This window comes from Ascaphus truei, chromosome 2 (assembly GCF_040206685.1).
Source record: "Ascaphus truei isolate aAscTru1 chromosome 2, aAscTru1.hap1, whole genome shotgun sequence".
Lineage (NCBI taxonomy): Eukaryota > Metazoa > Chordata > Amphibia > Anura > Ascaphidae > Ascaphus > Ascaphus truei.
Window position 1 is genome coordinate 353413756 of NC_134484.1, and position 25364 is coordinate 353439119.

General features: G+C 40.4%; 1 protein-coding gene across 3 annotated transcripts in view; it reads right to left on the reverse strand.

Annotated features, from left to right (window-relative positions):
- The window catches only part of ANKRD28 (ankyrin repeat domain 28), a 191447-nt gene that overhangs the window by 119805 nt on the left and 46278 nt on the right, over positions 1–25364 (reverse strand). Inside the window, exons 1-2 of one of the 3 annotated variants that reach the window (XM_075586882.1) lie at positions 13929–15261; positions 12913–12996 (exon numbers count right to left, since the gene is read on the reverse strand). In XM_075586882.1, coding sequence (XP_075442997.1) covers positions 12913–12996; positions 13929–14075 — 231 coding nt within the window. In that variant the 5' untranslated portion in view covers positions 14076–15261. Of the gene's footprint in view, positions 1–12912; positions 12997–13928; positions 15264–25364 lie in introns of those variants that run through there. The other 2 variants (XM_075586885.1, XM_075586884.1) reach the window with 2 other exon arrangements.

Genomic DNA, 25364 nt, shown 5'->3' on the forward strand with positions numbered 1-25364 from the left:
AGGCCTACAGAAACCACAAGAATACATCTAGAAGTCAGTGACTGTATTGAATTACACAGTCACACAGGATCTAAATTTAATTTAACGATATTTTAAACAATCTGGTTTGACAAAAATATGTCCACTGTATGTCCATGCACAGACAGAGCAAACCTGAGTCTGAAGAGCAAACTGTCTAAATGCAATAAAATCAAACTTTTTACTTGTGCAAAAATTCTAAGGAAATAAAATAATGAAGTTGCAGAGCACGAATATAATACCTGAATTATCCCAATCTATCCTAGCGAACTAAATTCATACAGATATGCCGTGTGTTCAATGCAGTTTAGAACATCTAAAGTTGAACTAACCAAAGAAAGTGAAAACTCCAATAAATTACTTATGTTCTGTATGCAGCCTGTCTGTTGGTCTAATTCAGGGGTGCGCAAACTGGGCCGGCGCAAGATTTTCAGGGGGGTGGGGGGGCTTTGGCAAAAAAATGCTCTTTATTTCTTTAGTTTGAATGGGAACTTGTTTGATAAACTGGTGCTTTAATTGTGCAGCCAGGAGACTTAAAACAATAATAGAACCCACTGAGGGGATAATGGCAGTTATCATTATAGATCTTAAATCCCAATTTTAAAGGCGTAGCTGACAAGTTTTTAGGACTTCAAACAGTAGGTGATTATAAGCTACATTTTAACATGTCACAAATAAAGAATATGAGCCCATTAATACGGAGAGGCAGTCAGTTTCCAGTGGTTGCCATGTAGATACCAATAGCAGCAACAGTAATCTGGTGTGTTTGCTTCAGATGCCTATTTTATTTAAAATCTCCTAAAAATAAACAAATGACTGTTTAATAAATAAAAAAAAATCCCTCTTTAGAGAGAATAATCTTTTGCCTTTAAAATTAAAAAAAAGATTCTGGATTGTGAGAAAAGATCTGTGTGTGTGTTTAATGAAACATTTTAGAGAGACAATTTGCTGATACTCGAAATCCATTTGCGTATTAACCTCTTTGGCTACCATTGACTAGAAACATGTTTCCAACAGCCCGATCAAAGGTTTAGAAGTATAACCATTTTCAAATAACGCAGTACAGCTGTCACAATCCAACTTCAATGTCTGAGTGAACGTAATCCTTCTTGGTTTAAACCCACACATAAGAAAGCCAACAAAGAAAGCAACTGTATTATGACAATTGCTACTGACTATTATTTAATCAATAAAGGTTGCAACAATTCCAAATACTGCAGTTCAGAAGGACTGCAGTTTGAGCCGCACAAACAGCCACTGTCTTTTGTTAATGACTGCAGAATGAAGGCTAAATCCAGCAGAAGGAATGAGTCACAGCTGTATAGCTGTCTGAAATGAAGCTTTATTTCACATCAACACAAGGCAGTTTCTTCTCAGGAAATGTTATTTAGCAGGCTACTTAAAGGAAATGTCTAAGATGGAAGCGATTTCTGAAGAAGCAAATGCATAAGAATCCCTTTAGGAGGACTAACGAATGAGAATCAGCAATTATTTAACAAAAATAAAATCATGGTGATTACTACAGTATATAGTAATCCCAGGCTTCTCTGGTAGCAAACAGTTTAAGGGGTTTTAAAGAACGATTTTTGAATGACTATTTCTGCAAATAACTAGAAGATTTAATAATAAAGTATCTGATATGAATGAAAAAGGAAGAATAAACGCTAATAAAAAAAAACAAAGCACATACAATTTGTACTTTATATTTACTAAACATGCTTAACTATTTCTTAGCATTTAACAGCAGCGTTATTAAAGCCAGATTTTTACACATTTCTGCATACAGATGCAAAACTAATCAGATTTCAACGATTTTCCTTTAAAGCAGCACTCCAAGTGACTTTTTAATTATAATAAAAAATAAAAATAGGTTTGAAGCAGGAGGGTTTCAGGAGCTGAACTGATTTTTTTTCAGCTTCAGAGACTCCCATGCTTCAATTTATTTATTTTTATTAAACATGTCACTTGTAGTGTTGCTTTATAGCATCACTCATGTGGTGAAAAGTACATTTGCTAACAAGGGAGGCATCACCAAAAGTGCTGAAACCACTCAGAAAAAAAAAAAGATTCTTCTTGTTTGTCTCATACATAACTCTATATATAGTAATGAACATTACCAGGTACAGCTCAACTCCGTTATGGCGCGGTCCTCAGGGGCCACCCGAGCCAACAGCGCTATAACTGGGGTCGTGCAAAAAAAAATTCCGATCGGGAGGGGAGGAGAGGTGGTGGAGTGAGGCGCCGGCAGCCACTGTAGTTCTCCCAGCATTCCCCGCACTCCACTCAACAGCTCCTCACCATCCAACCACGGATCCCCGCAACTGCCCTCCAGCCTCGCACCGATTTCCCCCCCCCACAGCCTCGCACCGATCCCCGCACCGCCGCCCCCCCAGCCTCGCGCCGATCCCCGCACCACCCCCCCCCCCACCAGCCTCGCGCCGATCCCCGCACTGACCCCCCTGTCTCGCGCTGATCCCCCAGCCTTGCACCGTTCCTCTCCCCCCCCCCCCAGCAGCCCCACGATGCTCCCAAAGGTGGGCTGTGACATCAAAGATGGGGGGGCGGTGTGTGGTGTGTGTGCTGTGCTGTGAGTGTGTGCAGTGTGCAGTGAGTGTGTGTAGTGTGCTGAGTGTGTGCAGTGAGTGTATGCAATGCGCTGTGTGCAGTGAATGTATGCAGTGAGTGTATGTAGTGTGCAGTGAGTGTATGCAGTGTGCAGTGAGTGTATGCAGTGTGCAATGAGTGTATGCAAAAAAAAAATTTTTTTTAATTCGGGGTCCATGCTCAAATCGCGTTATAAGCGGATCGCGCTATAACGGGGTTGAGCTGTACTTATGTTATTAGTTTCATTCTAACTTAGATTTATAACAGGGAGCAACTTTATCTTTGATTTCTGGTGATATGCAACATACTTGTGTATGTGTATTAGGTTCTATGTCTGAACAGGAAGAAAATGAGACTTGTTAGTCCAGCAGTGCGCAATCTTTTCTACTCCCGTCCCCTCCTGCTTCCCTCCCTGCTAGCGCGCCCCCCCCCCCTTATCTTCTCTTCGGCTCCCGGCGTCAAATGATGCTACGGGGTCACGTGACGTCACGTTGCCATGCCACTGTGACCCCGCTGCGTAATTTGACACCATGTTGCAATGGCGACCTGTCGCTAAAGAGAAGGTAAGTGAAGTTGAAGAGGCCTCACGCGATCCCCCGGCATTAATTTAAATGCCTTGAGGGAAGAGCGCAGGGCCTCTGCAACCCTCGCGCCTCGCGCCTCGCGCCTCGCTGGGTTAGTCCTGCGTTAGTGAGGAAAGCTATCATTTCTATGTAGCAATAAGGCAGCATCTCCTTTCTTCTAACCCCTATATCCCCTCCACCGCTTCCAAACAGTACTTACAACATTAAAATTAAGCAGCCAATGTGGGCCTGACCTACTGCAATCAAAGTTCCAACGACTCTGCGCTCCAGCCATTGCCATACCGCTCCCTAACCACCTATTTTATCTTCAGGCCATATCTCACAGATCTGAAAAACTGCTTGAGTTATCCCAGTCTACAAAAGTGGGGACAAAAAAAATACCATTGTCGTCAACTTACAGACCAATCTCTCTTGTCCCAATACAATTCGAAGTCATGGAAAAATGTGGCCACTCCCAATTAAGCAATTACTATACCAAGACAAACTTCCTTAGCCAACTACAATCTGTCTTCTGCCCAAAACACTCCACAGTAACAACCATTTTAAAAGTTTGCAATAAGATTCACGGTGAAATGGAACTGGTACAATATTCCTAGATTTTGACACTGTTGACCATGTTCTCTTATTAAACAAGCTTCAGTGCTCTGGAATAGGGGAATATGCATTAAACTGGTTTCACTCATCTATCGGGTAGATCCCAATACGGCTCTCAGACTCCAGCGCTAACCACTTGGATATCCCCTGTGGGGGTCCCCACACGGCTAGGTTCTGGGGCCCCTACTCTTTTCAGTTTTCATTACTTATCTGCCTACAGCTTGTAAGGCTACTTAAAAGCACGTGACTACTTTAGCGTCTCGGACCTTGAACATGTACTTCAATCTGATTTTTCAAGACTTCAACCCTGGATTTCCCAAAACAAATTATTTTTAAACATTGACAAAACTCTAGCTATGGTATTTTGGACTCAGGCTACATTTCTAAAGCTACCAATGACAGAGCTTCAGAACAAAACCTACTCCAACACCATTCTTGCCCCTGTCACTAGTTTCAAATATCTGAGCATATGGTTTGACTCCCATTTACCTTTGGATTGCACATGGACACCATGACATCCAAAACCTATGCCAAACTAGGTGTACGTTATAGGAACAAATCCTCCCTTAGCCCAGTGGTCAGAAAGCACATCACACAGCAGATGCGAATGCCAATTATAGACTATGAGAACATAGTAAAGTATATGGTACAGCACGCCAAACTCACCTTCGCAAACTAGACACGCTATACTACTCAATATGCCACTTTGTCCTACAATGTAATTACGATATAGTATAGCAAAAAGTGTCACTCCGTTACTCACAAATGTCTTGATGAGGTATTCTCTCACTGGTGCCTTCGTTAATCCTGGTGTCACAATGCTGGATCCAGAAATGTACATGCAATTTTGAATGAAGCACTTATGAATCAAAAATGTAAAAAGCATACTCTATTTAATTCACCTGGGTATCCGGTCTGAGTAAAGGGTTTTGTGCCCTGAAAAGTCACACAGTGTGTACCTGCTCCACAAATGGATTAAACAGAGTAAGCTTTATAAATGTTTGATTCCTGAGTGCTTCCTTCAAAATTGCTATGACATCTACAAATGTAACACACATCACACGCAGCACTAATCATCTGTGATCCAACTCCAAAAGACTGTTCACAGTCCCACGGTTCAAAGAATCCGGCCGCTCCTCCTCTTACCATGCACCTCACAACTAGAACAATCTACCAGAGACTCTCAAAACCCCCTCCAGTTTAAGTTCTTCCAAGAATTCAGCTGTCTGACAATTTAATCTTGTCTGTAACTAAATGATTTTTATAAATATGCCCCCATAAAATATTTTCCCCAACAGTCCATGAAATGTCTGTAAATATAACGTTTAAAGCTGTATGGTCATAACTCAGTGCCCAGGACATCCTTGAAAATGAGAGATAATTCAGTGTATTATCTCCTGGTAAAACAATTTATAAATACAATTAAAACACTAAGATCTTATTTGGTTTCTTTTTACGTCTGGATTAGGCTTTAGAACCTATATTTAAAAATAGATAGACAAATTAAAAAAAATTTATGTTGGCAAGTACTGCATCTTTATCGAAGTACAGTCCTTTTCATTTATATTGTACGGTCATCCTCTACAACGGGCCGTTTTTAAAAAAAAAAGACAAACAATACGCTTTTATACGTATGTTCTCAAGCATCCTAAATCTCTCACCACATACATTCTTACAATAAGAATGTGTCATATCGCAGACTAAAAATAAAGACTTAACATTTATAAATACCGTCCAGGAAAATTAAAGGTAGCAATAAACTATGAAGTGGTAGCTCAGTGATTAATAATTATTTTCCTTTATTTTGTTTCTATAGCCCACGTGTGTTGTAATTACTGTATATTCTTGCCAACATCTGAAATGTAATAATCTTTCACAATTAATCGAGGCTCCCAGGCAGCACTGTCAGTCAAAAGAATGTCACTTCAAAGACTAAGGGGCCTATGCAGAGAGCAGCGCTACAATAAATTGGAGAGTTTAAGAAAAAGTAGCTTTAATGGAGAGTTTTTTTCTCCATATGCAGAAACTGGTGAAATTCGCAATTTATGGCATGAATGCGTGTGGCGAGTTTAAAAGGGAGAGATAGATGCGCGCTGCAGAAAAGTGAGAGAGAAAAATCGCGCATTTTTTTTTCCCCTATGGCCGGCGAGCTCCAGCTTCTTGCCAACTTTTTTTGGCGGAGGTAATTGTAGAAAATCGCGCCATTTTCTTGGCGCGAACAGCCGCTAGATGGCGATCGCACCTTTCTGAATTCGGATATTTTTAACACTGGCGAGATGTAGGTTCTCGCCAGCCGCGCGGCGAGATTCAGAAATAGAAAAAAAAATGGCGCGTTTTTCGTACCTCGCCATTTTCTGCTGTTTTCTGCGCGAATTTCTCAAAAAAATGGCGAGATTTACTTTAGCGCTGCTCTCTGCATGAGGCCCTAAGTGTAACCCCTTTCCTGCAAAAGGGAGTGTCTACACTAGAAAAGAGCAAGGAGTGTAAGGCTCCTCCCCCACATCCATTTATTTATTCTGTTCTGTTAACTGACTGACTGACAGGAGGTTGTGCTGGCAAAGCATTCACTCAGTACATGGTGTCCATTCATCACATACAGCACTGGAAACTTAATGATCCCAAAATAGAACATCCTTTAATTCTACCGGAGGCAATAAACACATTGTAACGATTACAAGTAGTGCTTAAAAATTGACATGTAAACATAATACAAATATATAAAACCTGAATGAACAGTGCAGATTGGCTTGCAGAAGAAAACTAATCTTAACCTTATTAAATAACATGCGTTGACATACTAGTTTCATTTGAAATATATGTGTAACTGCTTCAAAACTAGCTTAGAAAAGCCTATATCACGGGTATCTGCAATATCTTGGATACATTTTTACCACTGCAGCTAAATATCATTTATTATTTAAGAAAATACAGGCCTCCGCTTAAAGCAGCAGTTCAAACAATATCCTATATGTGTTTGTTTTTTGTTTTTAATAAATCAGTTCTGTACTATGAGAAAATACTTGTAGCATTTAAAAAAAAAAAACCAGTATGTTTTAAAGATATTTTTAATGTTTCTAATGTAGGAAGCATTTCCAAAGTGACAGCCCCTTCCCCTTCTGATAGGCTCTGGCTCGAGCCCCGCCCTCTCTCTAGCAGTGAACCAATTGAATCTAGTAACTGCCCAGTCAATCATATTCTAGGAACTACATTGGCCAAAATGCTGTGCAAGAACGGAATTAAATAACCCTGAGCAAGCAATCTATTACAGTCGATTACAGGAGAACGGATCGATCTGCAGCTTAGCTTATCACTTGTCAGTGTGCAGATTGTATTGATGCACATGTTGAATGGGAAAAAAATATATTTTTTTCTTAAAAAACGGCAACTTTCAAATCAGTTTGATAACTACAACTAAACACAATTATTTTTGGCCAGAGTTATAATAATAAATGGCTGCATTAAATTAACAAAGGTAATATAGATTTTGGTTACATAGTGAAACACATGGAAGAACGTTTGACAAAAGGTAATATGGATATTTTCCAAGTATTTCTGCTGCTGTGGTTTTGGTCTCAAAATGTAGAGCGGTTCCTCCCCTTCTAAAAAGAGATATGTAAATCTTGTTGGAGAATAATTATGATTGCGACACGCAACAAACCCCATTACACGCATTTATTTGCAGCACTCTAATAATTAGAAGGGAAAAAAGTTGATAAAGACGGGAAAGAAGGTAGAGGCACAATGTCCCACAATAGCAATCATAGCTTTACTGAACTCACTACGGGAGGGCTGTTCGTAATTACAAGGCATTATAGAAATACAAGTTATACTCATTTTGCTCCAGACAAAAGCAATGTGCTTCCCAATCACAAATGAAGGGCATTCAAGTAGCCACCATGGGTTAGCATAGCATTCCAAATGGGCACATTTCAAATGGAACATTTATAAGGAAGTAGGAGTTATACAGGAGTTAGAAAAGAGGTTGACAGATTGCCTGTATCTTCCAGCAACTTAATCTGTGTGAGGATATTACTGGGCTCACTCACCACTCCACAGATCCCTGCACTGGCTCCCCATAGACTCTAGAATTAAATTTAACACACTAGTAACGTCTCAGCCCTCATCCACAAGTACATACGTAACCGCCCTCTACGTTATGCCCACGACATCCGCCTTTCCTACTCTCATTCCCGTCTGGAAGACTTCTCCCTTGCTGCTCCCTCTCTCTGGCATTCCCTACCAGACTTCTCCCCCAGCATTCAGACGTTTAAAAACTCCCTGTAAACTTACCTTTTCAAGGAAGTTTACTCACCTTACCTCCAACAATAAACCCCCGTCCAACCACATTGAGACCAGCTGTGTGGCTGGCCCAATCTCCACCCTGTGCAACATCCTACCTCCCCCCCACAAAAAAAACTTAATGGATATAGCTCTCAGACTGGGCCATATTCTAACCTGAGCCTCACCTAATCCTACAATAAAGCAGCCACCTTACCTTCTTGTTTCAACACTGTCCCCCTCATTCCCTCAAGATTGTAAACTCTCACGAGCAGAGCCCTCATTACCTATTTGCATCTGTTTGTGCATGTTGGTCCTCGCTTCTGTTTATGTAATATACTGTACATAACTGCACCCCATTGGACCGCACTACGGATTATGTCGGCACTTTACAAATAAACGATAAAAATGTGCATTCAAGTTTAACATCTCCAATACGCAACTACATAAATTGTTTAAACGACAAACATAAAAGATGCATGCAAAGAGTAATAACGATTTGAACCCCCAATTATAGGTTTTCCTAATTTCAGATTCATTTATATTTTACAGTGTCCGTGAATCTTCACTCAAAAGTGATCGACAGCATACAAGATAACTAATCTCTTCATATTCCACCATAAAATTTGTAAGATTGATGAATGTGTCATGTTGACATTAACAGATGAGTGGCGCATGTTGCTTTACATCTCAAAAAAGGAGTTTAGAAGAAAAAAAAAATCATTATGCAGTAGAAAAATAATGTTGGAAAATTATGATCAAATACTTATTTCCCCTTGTTTTTATCTGTTAAGCCAATCATTGCTACTTGGCAAAGGAGAATTGACCATTTATTTGTATATACTGATACTTATACTTGCCTGATTGTTTCGTTCTTTTAAATCCGGGGTTCTCAACTACAGTCCTCAAGAACCTTCAACAAGTCAGGTTTTAAGGATATCCCTGCTTCAGCACAGGTGACAATCAAAATGACTGAGCCAGTTGGAAACCACGGTTTTAAATGAACTTATGTTACATTTAACCCAATCTCTGCTAGAGGTAAAAAAAATATGACACTACCATTTATTTGTTCACTTGTCTTGGGTATAAGGGGGATTGTTTCTGTTACAAATGTTAATATTGCAAAGAACTGCATGATGTGAAAAAAATATATATTGACAATACTAAACAAAACCTCAATTAAGTTACACTATAAAATGTGTGCAATGCACAATGTAGTAAAATGTTCTCCTTTTCGAACATTACATAACTGTCCTCCTCAGTTTCTCTCCCCCTTTTCCTTTACTGTATATATTTTTTCCCCAGGTTTCCTTCCTCTTCTGCTAGCAAATTAAGAAATGATTCACTATTATTTATCGCTCCTACAGTTCTCCAGTTGTATAGCAATTTCTTCCTTACTTAGGCTGAGTCCCCGCTGGCGCTGAGCTCGCTATACGCTTGGCGCGCTTACCTTCTGCAATGTAGATCAGCGCATCCCCTCTCCCGCTGTGCTCACGCGCTCATGCGCGTGCACACACGTTCTCCCAAGCGTTGTGCTTGGGGAGACAAGGGAGAGAAACTTTCGTGCTGAGAGCAGGGTCACATGACCCTGCTCTGACCAATGGTAAGAGGGCGTGTTCTACTCCTGTCACACACACACACACACACACAATTAAATTTTTAGCCGAGAGGGAGCAGAGAGAAGTGGGGGGGGGGGGCAAACGGACTACTGCTGGGGTGGGGGGGGCAAACGGGCTGCTTATGGGGTGGGGGGCAAACGGGCTGCTGCTGGGGCGAGGGGGGGGACAACCGGGCTGCTGCTGGGGCGAGGGGGGGGGACAACCGGGCTGCTGCTGGGGGGCAAATGGAGTGGTGTGGTGGGGGGAGAAGGGAGAGAGAGAGGGGGGGAGAAGGGAGAGAGAGAGAGGGGGGGAGAAGGGAGAGAGAGAGAGGGGGGGAGAAGGGAGAGAGAGAGAGGGGGAGAAGGGAGAGAGAGAGGGGGGAGAAGGGGGGAGTAGGGAGAGAGAGAGAGAGAGAGAGAGAGAGAGAGAGAGAGAGAGAGAGAGAGAGAGGGGGGGGGAGAAGGGAGAGAGAGGGGGAGAAGGGAGAGAGAGGGGGGAGAGAGGGGGGAGAAGGGAGAGAGAGCAATGGGGGAGAGAGAGCGCAATGGGAGAGAGAAGAGAGAGAGAGGGGGGGGGGAAGAGAGAGGGGGAGAAAGGAGAGAGAGAGGGGAGAAGGGAGAGAGAGAGGGGGGGGAAAGGGAGAGCGCAATGGGGGGGGAGAGAAAGGGGGGGAGAAGGGAGAGAGAGAGCAATGGGAGGAGAGAGAGGGGGGGGAGAAGGGAGAGAGAGGGGGGGAGAGAGAGGGTGGGGAAAAAGGAGAGAGAGCAATGGGGGGGAGAGAAAGTGTGAGGGTGGGAAAAAGGAGAGAGAGCAATGGGGGGGAGAGAAAGTGTAATGGGGGGGAGAGAGCGAGAGACAGACATACACAGAAACACAGACAGCCCCTATACAGCCAATGACACACCCCCTCATGCTCTAAAAATGTTGCAGGACAGCGATCGCTCATGCTTGGAGAACTGGTGACATCACCGCTCTCCAAGCATGAGCGAGCTCAGCAGCAGAGTGGACTCAGCCTAAGATGCTTTTAAAGTTACCAATTCAATTCTTCATAATGTTGGCACTATCACATGTTGAGTCAAAAATCTCTGTGATTCACTTCCTTTTTGAGTAAAAAATTTCCAGCTGCTTTCAAACTTTCTTCTACAGCTCTTTCAGGCTCGGCTCACAGTATTATACCAGTTTAGGTGGTTGAGCAAAGCTAACTCAGTAAGAATTAAACATTAAGACCACCATAGCAGGTCGTTACAGTGACTGTAACTGACATTACTATGCAAGTCTCATCACAGATACAGAGCAGATATGGACATCTATAGTCTACAGTCTATAGTCTACTACTTGAGTGCTCCTTACCCAACAGTGCCGTTTTAATGTAGACATCAAATTAGTCTTGAAAACTGGTCTGGCTATTCAGATAGCTGCTGAAAAAATAGCTCCCCTATATCATTGCTCCAGTATGCCAATTTGGGTGAAGAAATGTTAAGTTGATTTTTACATGCAATGGCAGGTGAGAGGGGAAGATTTTTTAAGAGATGCCCCAATGGACTTTCCACTACAGGATATAGTTATGCGTAGATAATTGGGAAAATAAGTGACCTTGTATTTATGGTGCTGATCTCTAAGGGAAACTTGAATATGTACAACAAATCAGACGGCACTTCTAACATCAGAAGCAATATTTCAAGAGTAATGGTGCACAGGATCAAGGAGGGCGGGCAAACGTTTCTAAGCACTACTAACCCTTTCTTCTGGCCCATTGCCACAAAGAACAAATAAAAATGTGGTACTTCCCTATTCTAGTATAGTAATCCTCTAAAGGAGTCCATAAGGAAACGAAAGCTGTATGCGGACAGTCCGTTGCACTGCTGAAAGATGCAAATCCATTGTTTCTTCCGTTTAATCAGCTCCGTTGTGCCCTGGTGAAGTCACGCACCAGGGCACAACGCTGCAGATTAAACGGACGAAACAATGGATTTGCAGCTCTTAGCAGAGCAACAGAATGGCAGCATACGGCTTTTATTTCCTTATGGACTCTTTCAGAGGATTACTATAACAGGGTAGTACCAAATGTAGTGAAGGAAAGCTGCTGCAATGGCGGTTAGCAGCTCACCGTCGGGGTACGATCAAGTATCTCCAAACGCAATTAGAAAACGGTTTGTTTATTCAGTGCATGTGAAAGCAGTTCTGCCACAGAAAACCTCTGACGCGTTTCGTTCACCAATGTAGTTTTCTTTGTGGGAATGGGCCAGAAGGGTGAGTAATGCCCGAGAACATTTGTCCTCCCTCCCCGCATCACATTGTTGAACGGCCATTTTATTGTATACAATATGCACCAGGACTCTGGTGGAACAATATTTCAAAACCCTGCACCAGGATTTTGGTAGAACTTCATTTGTTTGCAGTTGGACTTCTATTTAGCTCTGGGCTCACATGCTCTCGCAGGGACTAGCCCTTGTTTCCACCTTTTTGAGCAAGACACTTCATTAGGTTTACCATACGACTCTGGTGTTATTTTATTGGGGTGCTACCCGTTTATCTTATTTCACATAGAGCCTTCTCATTACAGACAAACTGCCCCCACGGTACTCTGGTACCTTCTCATCATAGACAGTAATTGCCCCTTGATATATTTTCACATTTTGTGGTAATAGCCAGGTTGCAGATGTGACAGATCTCTGATGTTGTTCCTCACTTCAAAGTATGTATCTTGATATTCTGTTATATCCACAAAATATATAATACTTTATTTACTTCAAACTTTTCGTTTGTGTTCATAGAGAAAAATGTATGGGGGCCCAGCACTCTAAGGGAAACTTGGCACCACGCACAATGGCATCAATTTGTACAAGTCTACGTTTTAGAATACATTAAAGAAATAAAAAGGACAGAGGTAAGGGAAGGTTTAGATGTAAGACATGAATCCATGGATGTATCAGAGTATACACACCCTCAAACAATTTATTTATATATTTAAAAAAAAATAAAAAAATTAAAAAAAAAAGCTTTAAAAAAGTTGGGTGAATTTTTTTGTATTTCGATGAAGACACTAGTCTCATTTATACTACTTAGGAACATTTAAATGAACAATGAACGGTGGAGGGTAAAAAATTTTAAATGAGCCCACAACTTGATATAAAACGGAGCAAAAAAATAGTAATTTTTCATAAACAAGAAAAGTAAAATTGTTTTTTTTTAGCATTTCACAATTGGTACAAATAGAACATTATCCCCCTTACCTGAAAGTTAACATCTTCCTTCTTAAATATCAGTGCCCGGACTTCATCAGGGTCTCCATTAAAAATAGCTTGAACCAGGGAAGGCTGCAACAAAAGAACGAGAGGGTAAACAACTTTAGCCCAGAACGTAGGGACAGTTTTCTGATGACAATACCAGAATAACACCCCACAAAAAAAAAAAAATATCAAATCTAGCACTTTCCCACTGTGAAGTTTGATTTTATGAGTCTTTTGCGAGCGTAAAAATAGAAAATATATCATTGAAAGTAAACAAGATGATTACACAACAGTTTATGTATATAAAATGGTTACACATTAACATAAAAATATGTTACAGTCTCAACACAAAGGTAGACAGATACCAAGTACAGTACAGATTTCTAGCAGCCATGTTGCTCTTGAAGAAATTGAGGCTTGTTGCAGTGACATTTTAATAGAACAGCATGAGAGCCATTAATAAATGAAACACATACTTGCACAACAACCTTGGAATAGTTGTAGCATTCTTTCACCAGTTAGGTAAAAGTTGAGGATTAGCACCTAATAAAAGCTGTATTTTTGTGTACATTCGGTGTGATCTTTATTATTGCTCTGTTTGATGTAAGGATTCAGTCCTTTGATTTGAGGAAAGTTATCGCCCACCCTAAAATTCAGGATTGAAATATTAAAGCGTTAGAGTGACGAGTTCCCTCGGTGTGCAGTTGCCCAGCAGGGTTGCACCTCCAAACAGGATGACCTCAATGTAAAGGTTTTATTCTTTATGAGACATTAAAATATGCATTGTCCAGAAAATAAACAACGGTGCCAATTCTTTACACAGGCAACTTGAGTTTTGTTTCTGACAGCATGTTACAAATTACATATAACATAACAAATCACAAGAAGAAAAAACATTTTACATTTCTTAATCTCAAATTAGTGAAATGAATGGAGATACCTGAAAAGCAGTCACATTCTGACATTTCTCTAGTGCTCAGTTGATTGCTACAAGCCTTATGACAGCAGCTACGTCTTACCGTCACATTTCCAGAGGGCGAATGACGATAACCATTCCCTCGAGGTAATTTGGAAGTAAAATTGTGGTAGTCATCATCCCCCTCCTCCAAAACCACAATGCACACACGGCTCATTCGATCTAGCTTCGAGTAAAGGCTCAACTCCATACAATACTGAAAACTGTCAAATAATGGCAAAATGCTAATATTTTTTTTTACTTCAGCGTTGTTATTTAAATTTGAAGACTCCAAACCGTAAAAGTAGAAAAAATATTTAAATCAATACAACAAATATTGACGAGATTCTTTAGATTCCATATTACAAAATGTGCGCAAGAGAATGTCTTATGTTTCAATAAAATTCAAGGTAAAAAGTTTGCATTTTAAGATGAATCTACTGCCATCCAATTGACCATTAGTCTTGTCTTTATAAAATTATCCACAAGGACGCATTAGTAAGCAGTCATAAAACCCCTCCGTGCCTACTAGGAAGCACTGGTAAAAAGCCACTATGATCCCTGCAAGGTCAATTGCCAAGAGAGACTAGTCAGCTTTTTGTGGCTGTAAACAATTGTGTCAAACGATCAGTGCTGCATTTTTCATGTCAACTGAATCGGTAATGTTTTTCTTGTATTTCTTTCATTAGATTTAAACAGCAATGAGCTCCTACATGAAGCAGAAAAATCCAATCTGCACAAAAGCAGCAACAATAAAATCCACAGAGTAGTGCGGGACTGCAGTTCATTCACATGTGATGACTCAGACCACAAGGGATGAGGGTACTCCTGAGAAATGCAGCGACTAAATCCCAACGTCCCACATGACAGGAATACAGAGGATATGTTTACTTCATTACGCACAAGACAATAAGCTCCGGTTATTTTTCTTCCTCCAGACAAATGTTATAGGATCCCTGGGCAAATGAGTACAATGCAGAAAGCATTGCAATATGGGAAGCTGTTAGCAGCAAAAGCATAGGCTCAAGTTAATGAGTTGGAAATCTTCCTGTGGAAGTAGTTCATCACTGTGAGAAAACGGCATCCTCTGTAATCCTCATTCAAAGCAAGTATCAGTGGTTCCTTCTACGTGCAAATGTCTTTCAGCACTTGCAAGCTTGATCTCCTTCCAAGCTTGATCTCCCCACCAATGACTTAATATTCGCTCCTATGTCTTTTCTGATTCACTCCTCCTTTGTTCAGTAGTTGGTTTTCAGAGGCCATTTAGGAGTGCAAAGGCAAAAAGCATTCCCCTAGCAGTAGCATTCCATCCCAGCCGTTATGGAAGGACGAAAACACTGCAGAGCTGCAGAATGAAATGCCTAGTAATGCTCACATGTGTTAACATGAGATTTGAGACACTGCTCTGGATAAACCAGTAACTTCCTCTAGTGGGGAGGGGCTTCAGTACCCATTCTGCAGTCGTCACTAGCAACACTGGTGGCTTAGTGACTAATCCATCTTAAAAAAAAAAATTTCAAAAGGGAGCAAAAAAAAAACCAGGTTTGTAACTAAACATCGGAGGTTTTAACATTTTCCATTGTGAACCACATGGAAAAATGGTACATTGGCTCAGCTAAATAACACCAGCTTGGGAAAGAAGTTTAACTGCTTTCATATGTGGCAGTAAAACACAAGCAACCCGTTCCAAAGAAATCACAATGCTAGTCATTAAAAAAAAAAAAAGAAGGAGGTTCCTGGAAACAGGATTTTAAGTACAGTATAATATCTAGGCAACATTTTACTTCTGCAATTAAATATTACATTAATTATGAAGTAATTAGCTTAAGGAATACCTTAGAATTACATATGCTGCCTTTGGAGCTGGTAAAATTTGTATCCCTTTCAGCTCTCATTGGGACCATAGGCAAAATAATTCTCTCCATGTCCAGGAACCAAAAGTTACACTGTAAGACGTTTGGGGCATGATCTCATTACGCTTGCAAAATTTTATGTACAGCATTGTGTATACTGGCAGAGCTACAGATGTGACGGTGTAGGGGTAGCCAGGTAACAAAGGTATTATGCCCAGCTGGGTGCCCCTGAGCAATATGAAGGAATTGTGATTGTCAGCTCTTCAACCCAATCATGGCATGTAACTGCATTTGTAATAAAGATGTATGTGTATTTTTACTGTTCCAGGAGTGCCAACCAGCAGAGATGTGCAGGGCGTGAGTTTCAGGGGTAATTTTACGGTAAAATGTTGTCACAGTGTGTTTGGGTAGAATGATGCGGTTTACATGTACTCAGGAATCCCCCCAGATTCCTGAGGAACACAGACCAACCGATAAAATCCTCCCTAGAAAGCAGTTTGCAGCTCACCGCCAAATCTCCCTGCTTCAGCACAAACCAGAATAGTAAGACCGGGCAAGGAATTGAATTACATTCAAAGGTCCCCAGTACATGCCCAAAGCCCAGAACTGAGTGTGGGGTTCAGTGTATCTACCACCAGGTATAAGGTGGCGAGAGTTATGTTTTTAAAGTTCAAGTAATGTTCAGTATGGGTAACAATCCATTTGCATGGGAGACAGAGTAGCTACTCCACCCTCTAAGCTTCAAAGGCAATTCTGGATACAGACGTGTTAAACCATGTGTTAGCAAGGAGGTGTAACGGAAGAAAAACTTCAATAAGCCATCCTAGCAAGATGTCACCCTGCCCGACTGACCGGCACCAGGTAAGAGGGGCAGGGTCTCATATGCTAAGCGGCAAAGGTGCAAAGTTTGCACATGCCCATAGCAGAATGAGAAGCCCCCTCTGCCAGGTTTGCAAAGTATTGGAAACTCTGTGATGATAGGGGGACGGAAATATTCCCATGGAGAGATAGGCTGCACTAGTTAGGTATAGAAATGTTAACCCTATAAGAACCCGTGCAGTCCATCAGTAATGAGTCATCATGCTATAACAGATTCACCTAAGATACATCATGATGTAAGAGATTCGTAACATCGTAACAAAGATTCAGCTAAGCTTCAAGAGTTCGTAAGAACTAAGGTTCCAAGATACCGTTCCAGTTAGTGTATTTTCGTTGTAATTGTAAACCAAGCTGTGTGTGTTCATTCTGTAAATAAATCACAATTTATTTTATCTCTTGCTTTGCTCAATTAAAGGATCCAGGTATTTTGGTGTTAAAAGTTCTGGTCTCCCGTGACAAGCAGGTGTTACCGAAGTCACGAGTTTTACCGGTGATTTGTGTTTTTGGGTAGTTTACAATACATTTCAATGGAAATTGTGCAATTTGCCAACTGCGCCACGTCAATTAGTGGCTTAATGTACAAAGAGCGGAGATAACATGCAAGAACGTCTGCTACTGTACATCTGTATTTATAAGAAAAATAATTTTATAATAGAAAATGTAATGAAAAGCATTTAGAAAGTTAGGAAGAATTTCAAGCAGTATCTGTAATAATTATAGTAATGAAAGTCTTGCAATTAAACATACAAGCTAGGAGTATTCGAGGAAAAATTATATTGGCATTCTTGAACGTGTTTAATGTGGGTGTATCCAAATATCTACTTAACTAATGACAAACAAGCTATAATAATAATAAAAAAAAAATTTTTAGAAAAAAAAAAAAAAGTTGTGTGTAAAACAATATAGTTTCAGTATCCAACGCTACCTCCAGAACGGATTCCGTTGGATAACCAAGGACTGCATGTATTAGAGTTTAAAAACTCCTAGCGTTCATATCTTGACCCATGAGCATGTCCAGCTATTTTTTTTAAACAATGTTTTCCTAGTGATAAAAAAAAAATTATTTGAAATCATTAGGATTGCAATTGGCTTGGGACAGTGTCATTTTAACCTCAGACATTAATATTTGAAAACTCTTCTCCGGAACAAATAATTGAATTTGAAAAATAAAAACAGCGTTGGAAAGGGCAAGAAGAAATCTCTTAAAATAAAGGTGTGACAATAATATCATGTAATCCAGTATTTTAATGGGTGGTTAAAATTAAGAGGTTAATTGTAGTTGTAGGTTACCTTAAAAATACATGAATTGTTTTTATGGCAGATCAAACCACTGACCATGACTAGTTGTGTGTGTTTGAGGTTATATGGGGTCAAAATTCTTCTCTGACAGCAGAAATAAACGGAAACCCTCTTTTTTATATCTTGAAATGGATTTCTGAGGCGATCTGTAAATTCCAGGGGGTGGGGCTAAGAAGGTATTCCAGAACTGTGTAGATTTACTAAATATGAGGCTATTATAGGTCTGACAACTATTCACGAAAACCACAGATTAATCTTTTAAACAGTTGCAACGTGACAAAGCAAAGAATGCTAAACACTTCATGTTTAGGAGGTTGCTAAAGGACAGATATCCATTTGTCCCTCAAACTTCACAGTAGAGAGGTCAAAAGTAGTCTCTTTATATGCAGCAAACTCACCCGAGCCACATCATTCCAAATATTTTAGGAATAAAGATATGGGACAATTTTTGTTTTTAAGTTTTCCTTTTCCAAACTGTTTATTTTTGCACAATTTCTGTGGGGATACAGAATGGAGAAAGGTAGGACATTACAGAAATACATGGAAGAGGAATTGCTACATACATGTGTGTGGGGACGGGGGGTTGCCAAAATAACAGCACTCTTATCAGGCGTTATCCCAAAATAAAATATACGGGAAGGAGTGGGGTCAGGGGGCTCAAAATTTCACTGGTCAGGGGAAGCAAGCAGTTTGTTTTATTGGGGGGTGGGAGGAGAGATGCCATCCATTATCATCCCATTTCAAATACACTATTCTACCATGTCTAGAAAAGGTAAACCTGGTTTGAACCAACGGGCATCTATGCAATAGTGTGTGGCTGCCATTATATGGGTTGTTAGTTTCTGTTCTGCCCGGGTGAGTTCCGTGGGCATTTTATAAAGTCTTCAATAGGCGCCCAGAACCCTATTGATCATGGAAAACGTTTGAGACCATAATGATTTTATAAGCAGGCAAGACCACCAAACGTGAGATAAAGATCCGTTTTGCCCGCGACGTCTGATGCTTCTGGGACCGGAGGACCGATAGATCACATGCAAGCAAACCGGGTTAAAATACCACCAGTAGGAGAGCTCATCAGAATTTTCCTTTATTAAGGTGCATGTAGAGCCGCCTCGCAAATCTTGTCCCAGTCCTCCAGATCTCCTCCGAACTCCTCCTCCCACTTGTTCATGAAGCAGCACTTGTTATAGCTATCGAGTGAGAGCACAATGCAATATAGTGGCGAGATTTGCCCTTTCGCCAAGTGTCTAGTCGAACAAGGTCTCAAAATAGGTAGGAAGGGTTTACCCTGGGACACGTCATATGAAAGTGTTTAATTTGCAAGTATGAGAAGACTTAATTCTGTGGCAATCAGAACCTCTCCACCAGTTTGGTAAAGGTGGCAATTTTATCCCTGTAGAAAGTGTCCCAATTCTGGTGATGACTGCAGACCTCCATGCTGCAAATAGCCTGTCGTGCATACCAGGCTCAAAGCTTCAGTTACATAGCACCCTCTCCTGCTAGTAGCGAGTTTATATTTAAACTTGAAACGATCCCATAAACAAAGCAAATGTCCGATAACCGGGTGATAAAGAGCGCCGAGGCCTGCTCGCCTTGTGTAGCCATAATAAAGTATCAATCTCGCCTGGTTGACATTCTATTTGTTTTATCTCCACCCACCAGCTAGTGTCTGTCAGAGTCTCACATTAACAACAATTGCGTAAGTTGGAAGGAGGCAAAGTATACATGGAGATTGGATACAGCCAGCCCTACCATACAAATGGGTCGTTTGAGTATCGACTGATTCACCCTTGAGCGCTTATTTTGCCAAATAAATCTAGAAATCTTTCAGATCGTATGGGGGGGGGGGGGGGCGGTTTATTGGGACCGACAGAGTTGTAAACTGATACATAATGCGCAGCACCGAATTCATTTTAATAAAAATTATTTACCCCATCCAGGGGATATTGTACCTATAGTACTCCATGTCTCTACATCTTTCTGAAGGATTTGAATCAGTTGTGCGCAACTGGTTTTGTAAGGCGAAGAGGTCATTGTAATTGAAACCCTGAAATAAGGGATGGAATAAGGTTTCCAATAAAATCCAAATGAATTGTGATGAGTTTTTCCTGTTTCTTTGGGAAGATTGATGTTAAAGCCATTGATTTTGCCTGATGTATTTTGCAATCTGAGAACTCCCTGAACTTTCCCAAAGCCTGGAAAAGATTTGGAAGACAGGTCAGGGACTGTGTGAGCATTAATAGTACATTGTCCGCGAAAGTTTGTATTCTATCTGGCCGATCTTAACCCCTCAGATGTCCGGATGTAATATTATGTGGGCTGCTAGTGGTTAAATGGATACAGCCGATAAGGAGGATAGTGGACAACTTTGTCTCGTTCTGTTTGCTATGAGAATTTGGTTGGAGAGACATTGTGAACATCGGACCCTTGCTCTGGGGTTCTGATATAGAACACGAATGGCTGTGAGAAATGGACCTGTGAGTCTAAGGGCAGATATCAGGTAGTTCGAGTCCGACCTATTGAATTTCTTCTCAGCATCAAGGGAAAATAGCTCTGTGGGAACCTGGGAAGTGTGTGCTCTATAAATTAGGTGTACAGTTCGTCTGATGTTATCGACCCAATATATTGTGTGTGTGTGTGGTTTGTTTAAGATGCACTGTGATTGGTCGTGCAAATCATGTGATGCGGCCGTCGCCTGTGAAAAACAAAATCTCAGATCTCTTCATGGGACAGAAGCTTTGCAACATGTCCCGGCACTACCGTCACGATTGGTATGTGCGCTTTCATTGCATTTTACTGTTTTGAAGCCGTCACGTGCGATTTCTGGTATAATCACGGCCTAAGCCATTTTTAATGATTTTTGTTTAAGTACCAATCATCCATTAGTTTCTACAGCAACCATTTAGAAAGTCACATCCATTTCCTCTTTTGGAACAGGCTCTGACACACACCTGTTTGAGCTCTGTCCTTTGGCAACAAAGTATCACAAACAGTTCTGTTGCTGTGTTCCAAACAGCAGATCTAAAAGTTGTAACAATAATGTGTTATACGTAGTAATATCATGTCACATATCAGCTGCACACATTTCACAAACTGAAGTACAAAAGTTAGAAAGCGACAATTTCATTAGGCACATAGTCAGGATTTTTTTTACAGATTTAAAACAGGAGCATTATATATTGTCACATGCTTTACATATTTAAAAAAAAAATTAAAAAGAGAGCAGGGAGGGGGGGGGGGATGTAGTATTCTTGCTTTAAGTGCATATTTTCTTTCCCCAAACAGGGACCAAAGACTCCGAAAAAGTATATTTCATAACTCTGAAGTGACTAAAGATATACACTGACTGTGGGTGGAGGGGGAGAATTATGATTGTGGGCTGCAGCTTTACAGTCAAAAACAGAAAATGTCCATTATGTAAGAACTTTTCTTCCCAGGGGAACAAGGGACTTTGAGATGGCTTTAGTGTCCATTACTATCACCAAAAGATTATAAACGTTGAATTGCAAAACAAATTTCCTTTAACTGTGATCTAAAAATAATGAAGATGACATGAATGTCAATATCTCAAGCAGTGATTATTGCAAACAAATCACAAATTCATGACATGTGAGGTTAAAGGTTTGGATAGACCTACGGTTAGTGCGAACATTTCTGGGATATAAATGCGGTGCCCAAAAATCTCAAACAAAAGAAAATTAAACTATCTGTAAGTGGTATTTCCCACAGCTGTTAAGAGAGCTGAATCTCAAGGATGCTCCGAGCTTTAATTCTTGACATGCAGTAAAATCAGGACAATTCAACTGAAGTTGAAGATGCAGCCCCATTTGCCAACAAATACTGGAATTCAAGTTACAATTCCCTGTAGAACCCGGTATGAGCTTAAGGCTGCGCTTAAAGTGCTTTGCGACGGCGACATTGCTCAGAAACAAAATCAAGCGCTTATAGTAAGCGCGACAGCGACCAAAATTTTTGAAGCCGGGTAAATTTGATTTTTTTTTAGAGACAGTTGACACGTGACTGTCTCTAAACCAATCAAATTGCGCGGCCTGCCCCTTTAATTGATGTCACTGGCCTTGGTCGCCAGCAACGTCGCTAAAAATCAAAATTACATCTTTCACCAGTGGCAACGTCATCGGTCGCGTCGCCGTCGCCAACACTATAAGCGCGGCCTAACTCGTATGTTGTTATCTTGCACAGAGTATTTCGTGCTCTTAAAAACACATTTTTTGTTTGAAAAAATAAAACAAAACAACTTTCTGAAAACTCCAACTTCTGATATTACCGTGAACCTTTAGACTGCATTGGACTGAGGACAATCTAAATTTTAATCTAAAAATGTAATATTAACGTTTATATTTCATCTAAAAATGTAATATTAACGTTTATATTTCCTGACTGGAGCACGAGGCTTTAAAAATAAAAAATGCATTATAAAAAAGCAAGAAGATCTAAAGTGAGAAAAAAAACAAAAAAACCCAAAAAAACAAATGTCTAAATCTGACAATCAGCGCAGACTGCGGGTTAAAAATTAGGTGAAAGCATTCTGCCATAAAACTTTGACAGGAGTCTTGGGCCGTCCTTTTACCAACAACTCACCCCACCCAACTCAGATACATCTAACATAACTATCACCCTACACTGCATTAACCTTCGCAATAAGGTTCACATTTTGTTTCTTCCCATTTAAATGTAGTTTCAGCATTGACTCCTTGAATATAAAGAAAATTTAAAAAAATGTAAATAGCCTTTAATCCCATCCAGACCGTGCTGTGGCTGTATGAGCTTTGAACATTTATGGGGATTCCAATAATGTGGAGTTTCATAAAACTAGGAGTTTCATAAAACTAGGGGCCCCAAGTAATGCTTTTCTTCAACCCACCATCTGAGCATTATAGGATTTAGGAATCAGCTGCCCTAAAAGATAATGTGAAATCAGCATCTAAATGATAATAGTTGTTCCAAAAGCCCTCGACGGATGTGCCTGCTAAGTCTGGCTATAGTATTACTAAATATAGCAGAAAGGAAAGAGAGCATCAGTCCTTTGCCAAGAAACAAAACAAATAACATTGCCTTTCTCCTGCCCCAGCAAACCAACCATGTTAGTGTAATTCAAAGCGCTTTACTAAATTCCCAATACTTATCATCCTAGCACAAAGATCGATTAGCAGTTCTCTCAGATCTTATCATTCAATCAAAACAAAATCGTTTTATTATAGAATTAAAAACTTGAACTTTACAATAAAGTGGGCAAAGCAATAACAGAAAGACACAACAGAATCTAGTATGTTCTGCAGATGAAAGGATTACCATCATTATCCATGCAACATCTTACTCGGCACGTTTTGCTTCCTTTTAGATAAGACAAATTCTAGCAAATTGACACATTTTTGCAAAATATTTTCTCACGATGATAGCTAAAACAAGATCAGATCGTCCCTCTCATACAAAATGGCCCCAGTCTCTCTTCGTACTGTTGAATTATAAGAAAATTCTCAGTTATAAATTCAGCCCAAAAGGTTTTTCTTTTTTTCTAGAATTGTCAGAAGTAAATGGTCAACAGATTTCCAGACCAACTAACTATTATTAGGGTAACAAGAGATTATATAAAGTAGTACCAGTGTATTACACTGCCACAGTATATTTATCTTTTGCTATATGCAGATGTGGATTTTAATTTTCATTCAAATGGGGCATTTTCCTTGTAATTACAGTGAATAGAATGCTGTGGATCTTGAAGGGCAACCCTTGCATTCCTGACTTTAACGCTGCCAACAACTAAAGCAGGACCTCTTCATTCACATACCAACCCTGTATTTTGTTCCAGACTCATGAGCAGCAGAGCTGCAAACAGGAAATGCAAACATCAAATCACCTTGTTCCAATTGCTACTTGCTGGCCAAGTGTAATTTTTGTAACTAAGCAAACAAAAAATGAACATGCTTACTTACGTCTGTCAAAATATAAATAGGTCATATCGTCATAACTCATGAAATAAGTAATACTATAAGAGAAAGGAGGGGGACATAATCACTGGAAATTCCTTCAGGATTCCCCTGAGTGTATTAACAGTAGCTGGGAGCAAGATGTTCACATCTCACAACTGGAAGGGTGGTGGTGGGGAACATTTGTAGAAACCACCATTTGGGAAACACTGAGAAAGAAAAATGATTCATCACGTTCTGGGATCTCGAATGGGTGGTAACAGACAGTGGATGTAGCTATTTAAAAATCTATGCAATGACTCACAAGAACACTGGGCCTTCCCAGCCACATCAGACAAACATTCCATGAAATAGCGAGTGCATCATTAAAAGTAACTTATTCCATGAAAAGTTTCAGCGCTTCTAAAAAATTAATTAAAAAAAAAAAAGCAAACCACAGAAACATTCTTCTGTAAATAAACATGTCAAGATAATACAGATAAATATTGTATTGTATGTCTATTTATATAGCGCCATTAATGTACAAGCGCTTCACAGTAGTAATACACGTGACAATCATATAAATCACAAATACTGTACAAATAACGGGTCACGGGAATAAGTGCTTCAGACATAAACGTAACATTTAGGAAGAAGAGTCCATGCTCAGAGGAGCTTACAATCTAATTGGTGTGTAGGAGGAACGTACAGAGACAGTAGGAACGGCACACCTCATGCAAATATCGCCATTCAGGGATACTCCATTTTTAGGAGAGATAGGTCAAAGAGAGGTGGAGGGGTGTTATTTTATATTGCAGACACATTACAATTTACACTGTTAAATTGCCCCCCAAGCCCACCCTCTTTTGAAATTCTAGTTGGCAAAATCTGCCTCCCCTTTTCTAAGCCCATCTTGCTCGCTGGCATCTACCGCCCCCCTAAAGCCCCTCTACAATCCCTGACTGATATCACCCATTTCCTCTCTGAATGAGAAGAGTGAGCTGCTAGTTCAATTGGCTTGACCCTAAAAACCACAAAATCCAGATACAACTCAAGTCACTTAACCTATCACAACTCATTTCCCAACCCACACGGACAAACCTGAAATCGCATAACCATTCCTTGCTAGACTGGATTCTCTCCTCAAACCCCAGCAGAATCCAATCCTCTGGCATCCTTCCTGATATTTTCAGTGACCATGCAATAGTGTACTGTGTAAGGAAAATTAAACCGCCCCATTCAAGCCCTAAAGTTCTCCTCACTAGAACATTTAAAAACTTTAACTCACAACAGTTTCTAGATGACCTTACCAACTGCCCATGGCACAGAATCGATTTAATTCCCGACCCTGATTCTGCGCTCGACTATTTCCAATCAGAGTTCTTAAAACTCTGCGATACCCATGCTCCACTATGCAAAATAAGGGTACGGGGGGCCCACCTTCCATGGGTTATAACTGACCTTATTGCACTCTACCAGCTCAGGGATACCTTGTGGAAAAGCTACAAAGTAACTGGCACTACCAAGGATCTCAATCACTACAGA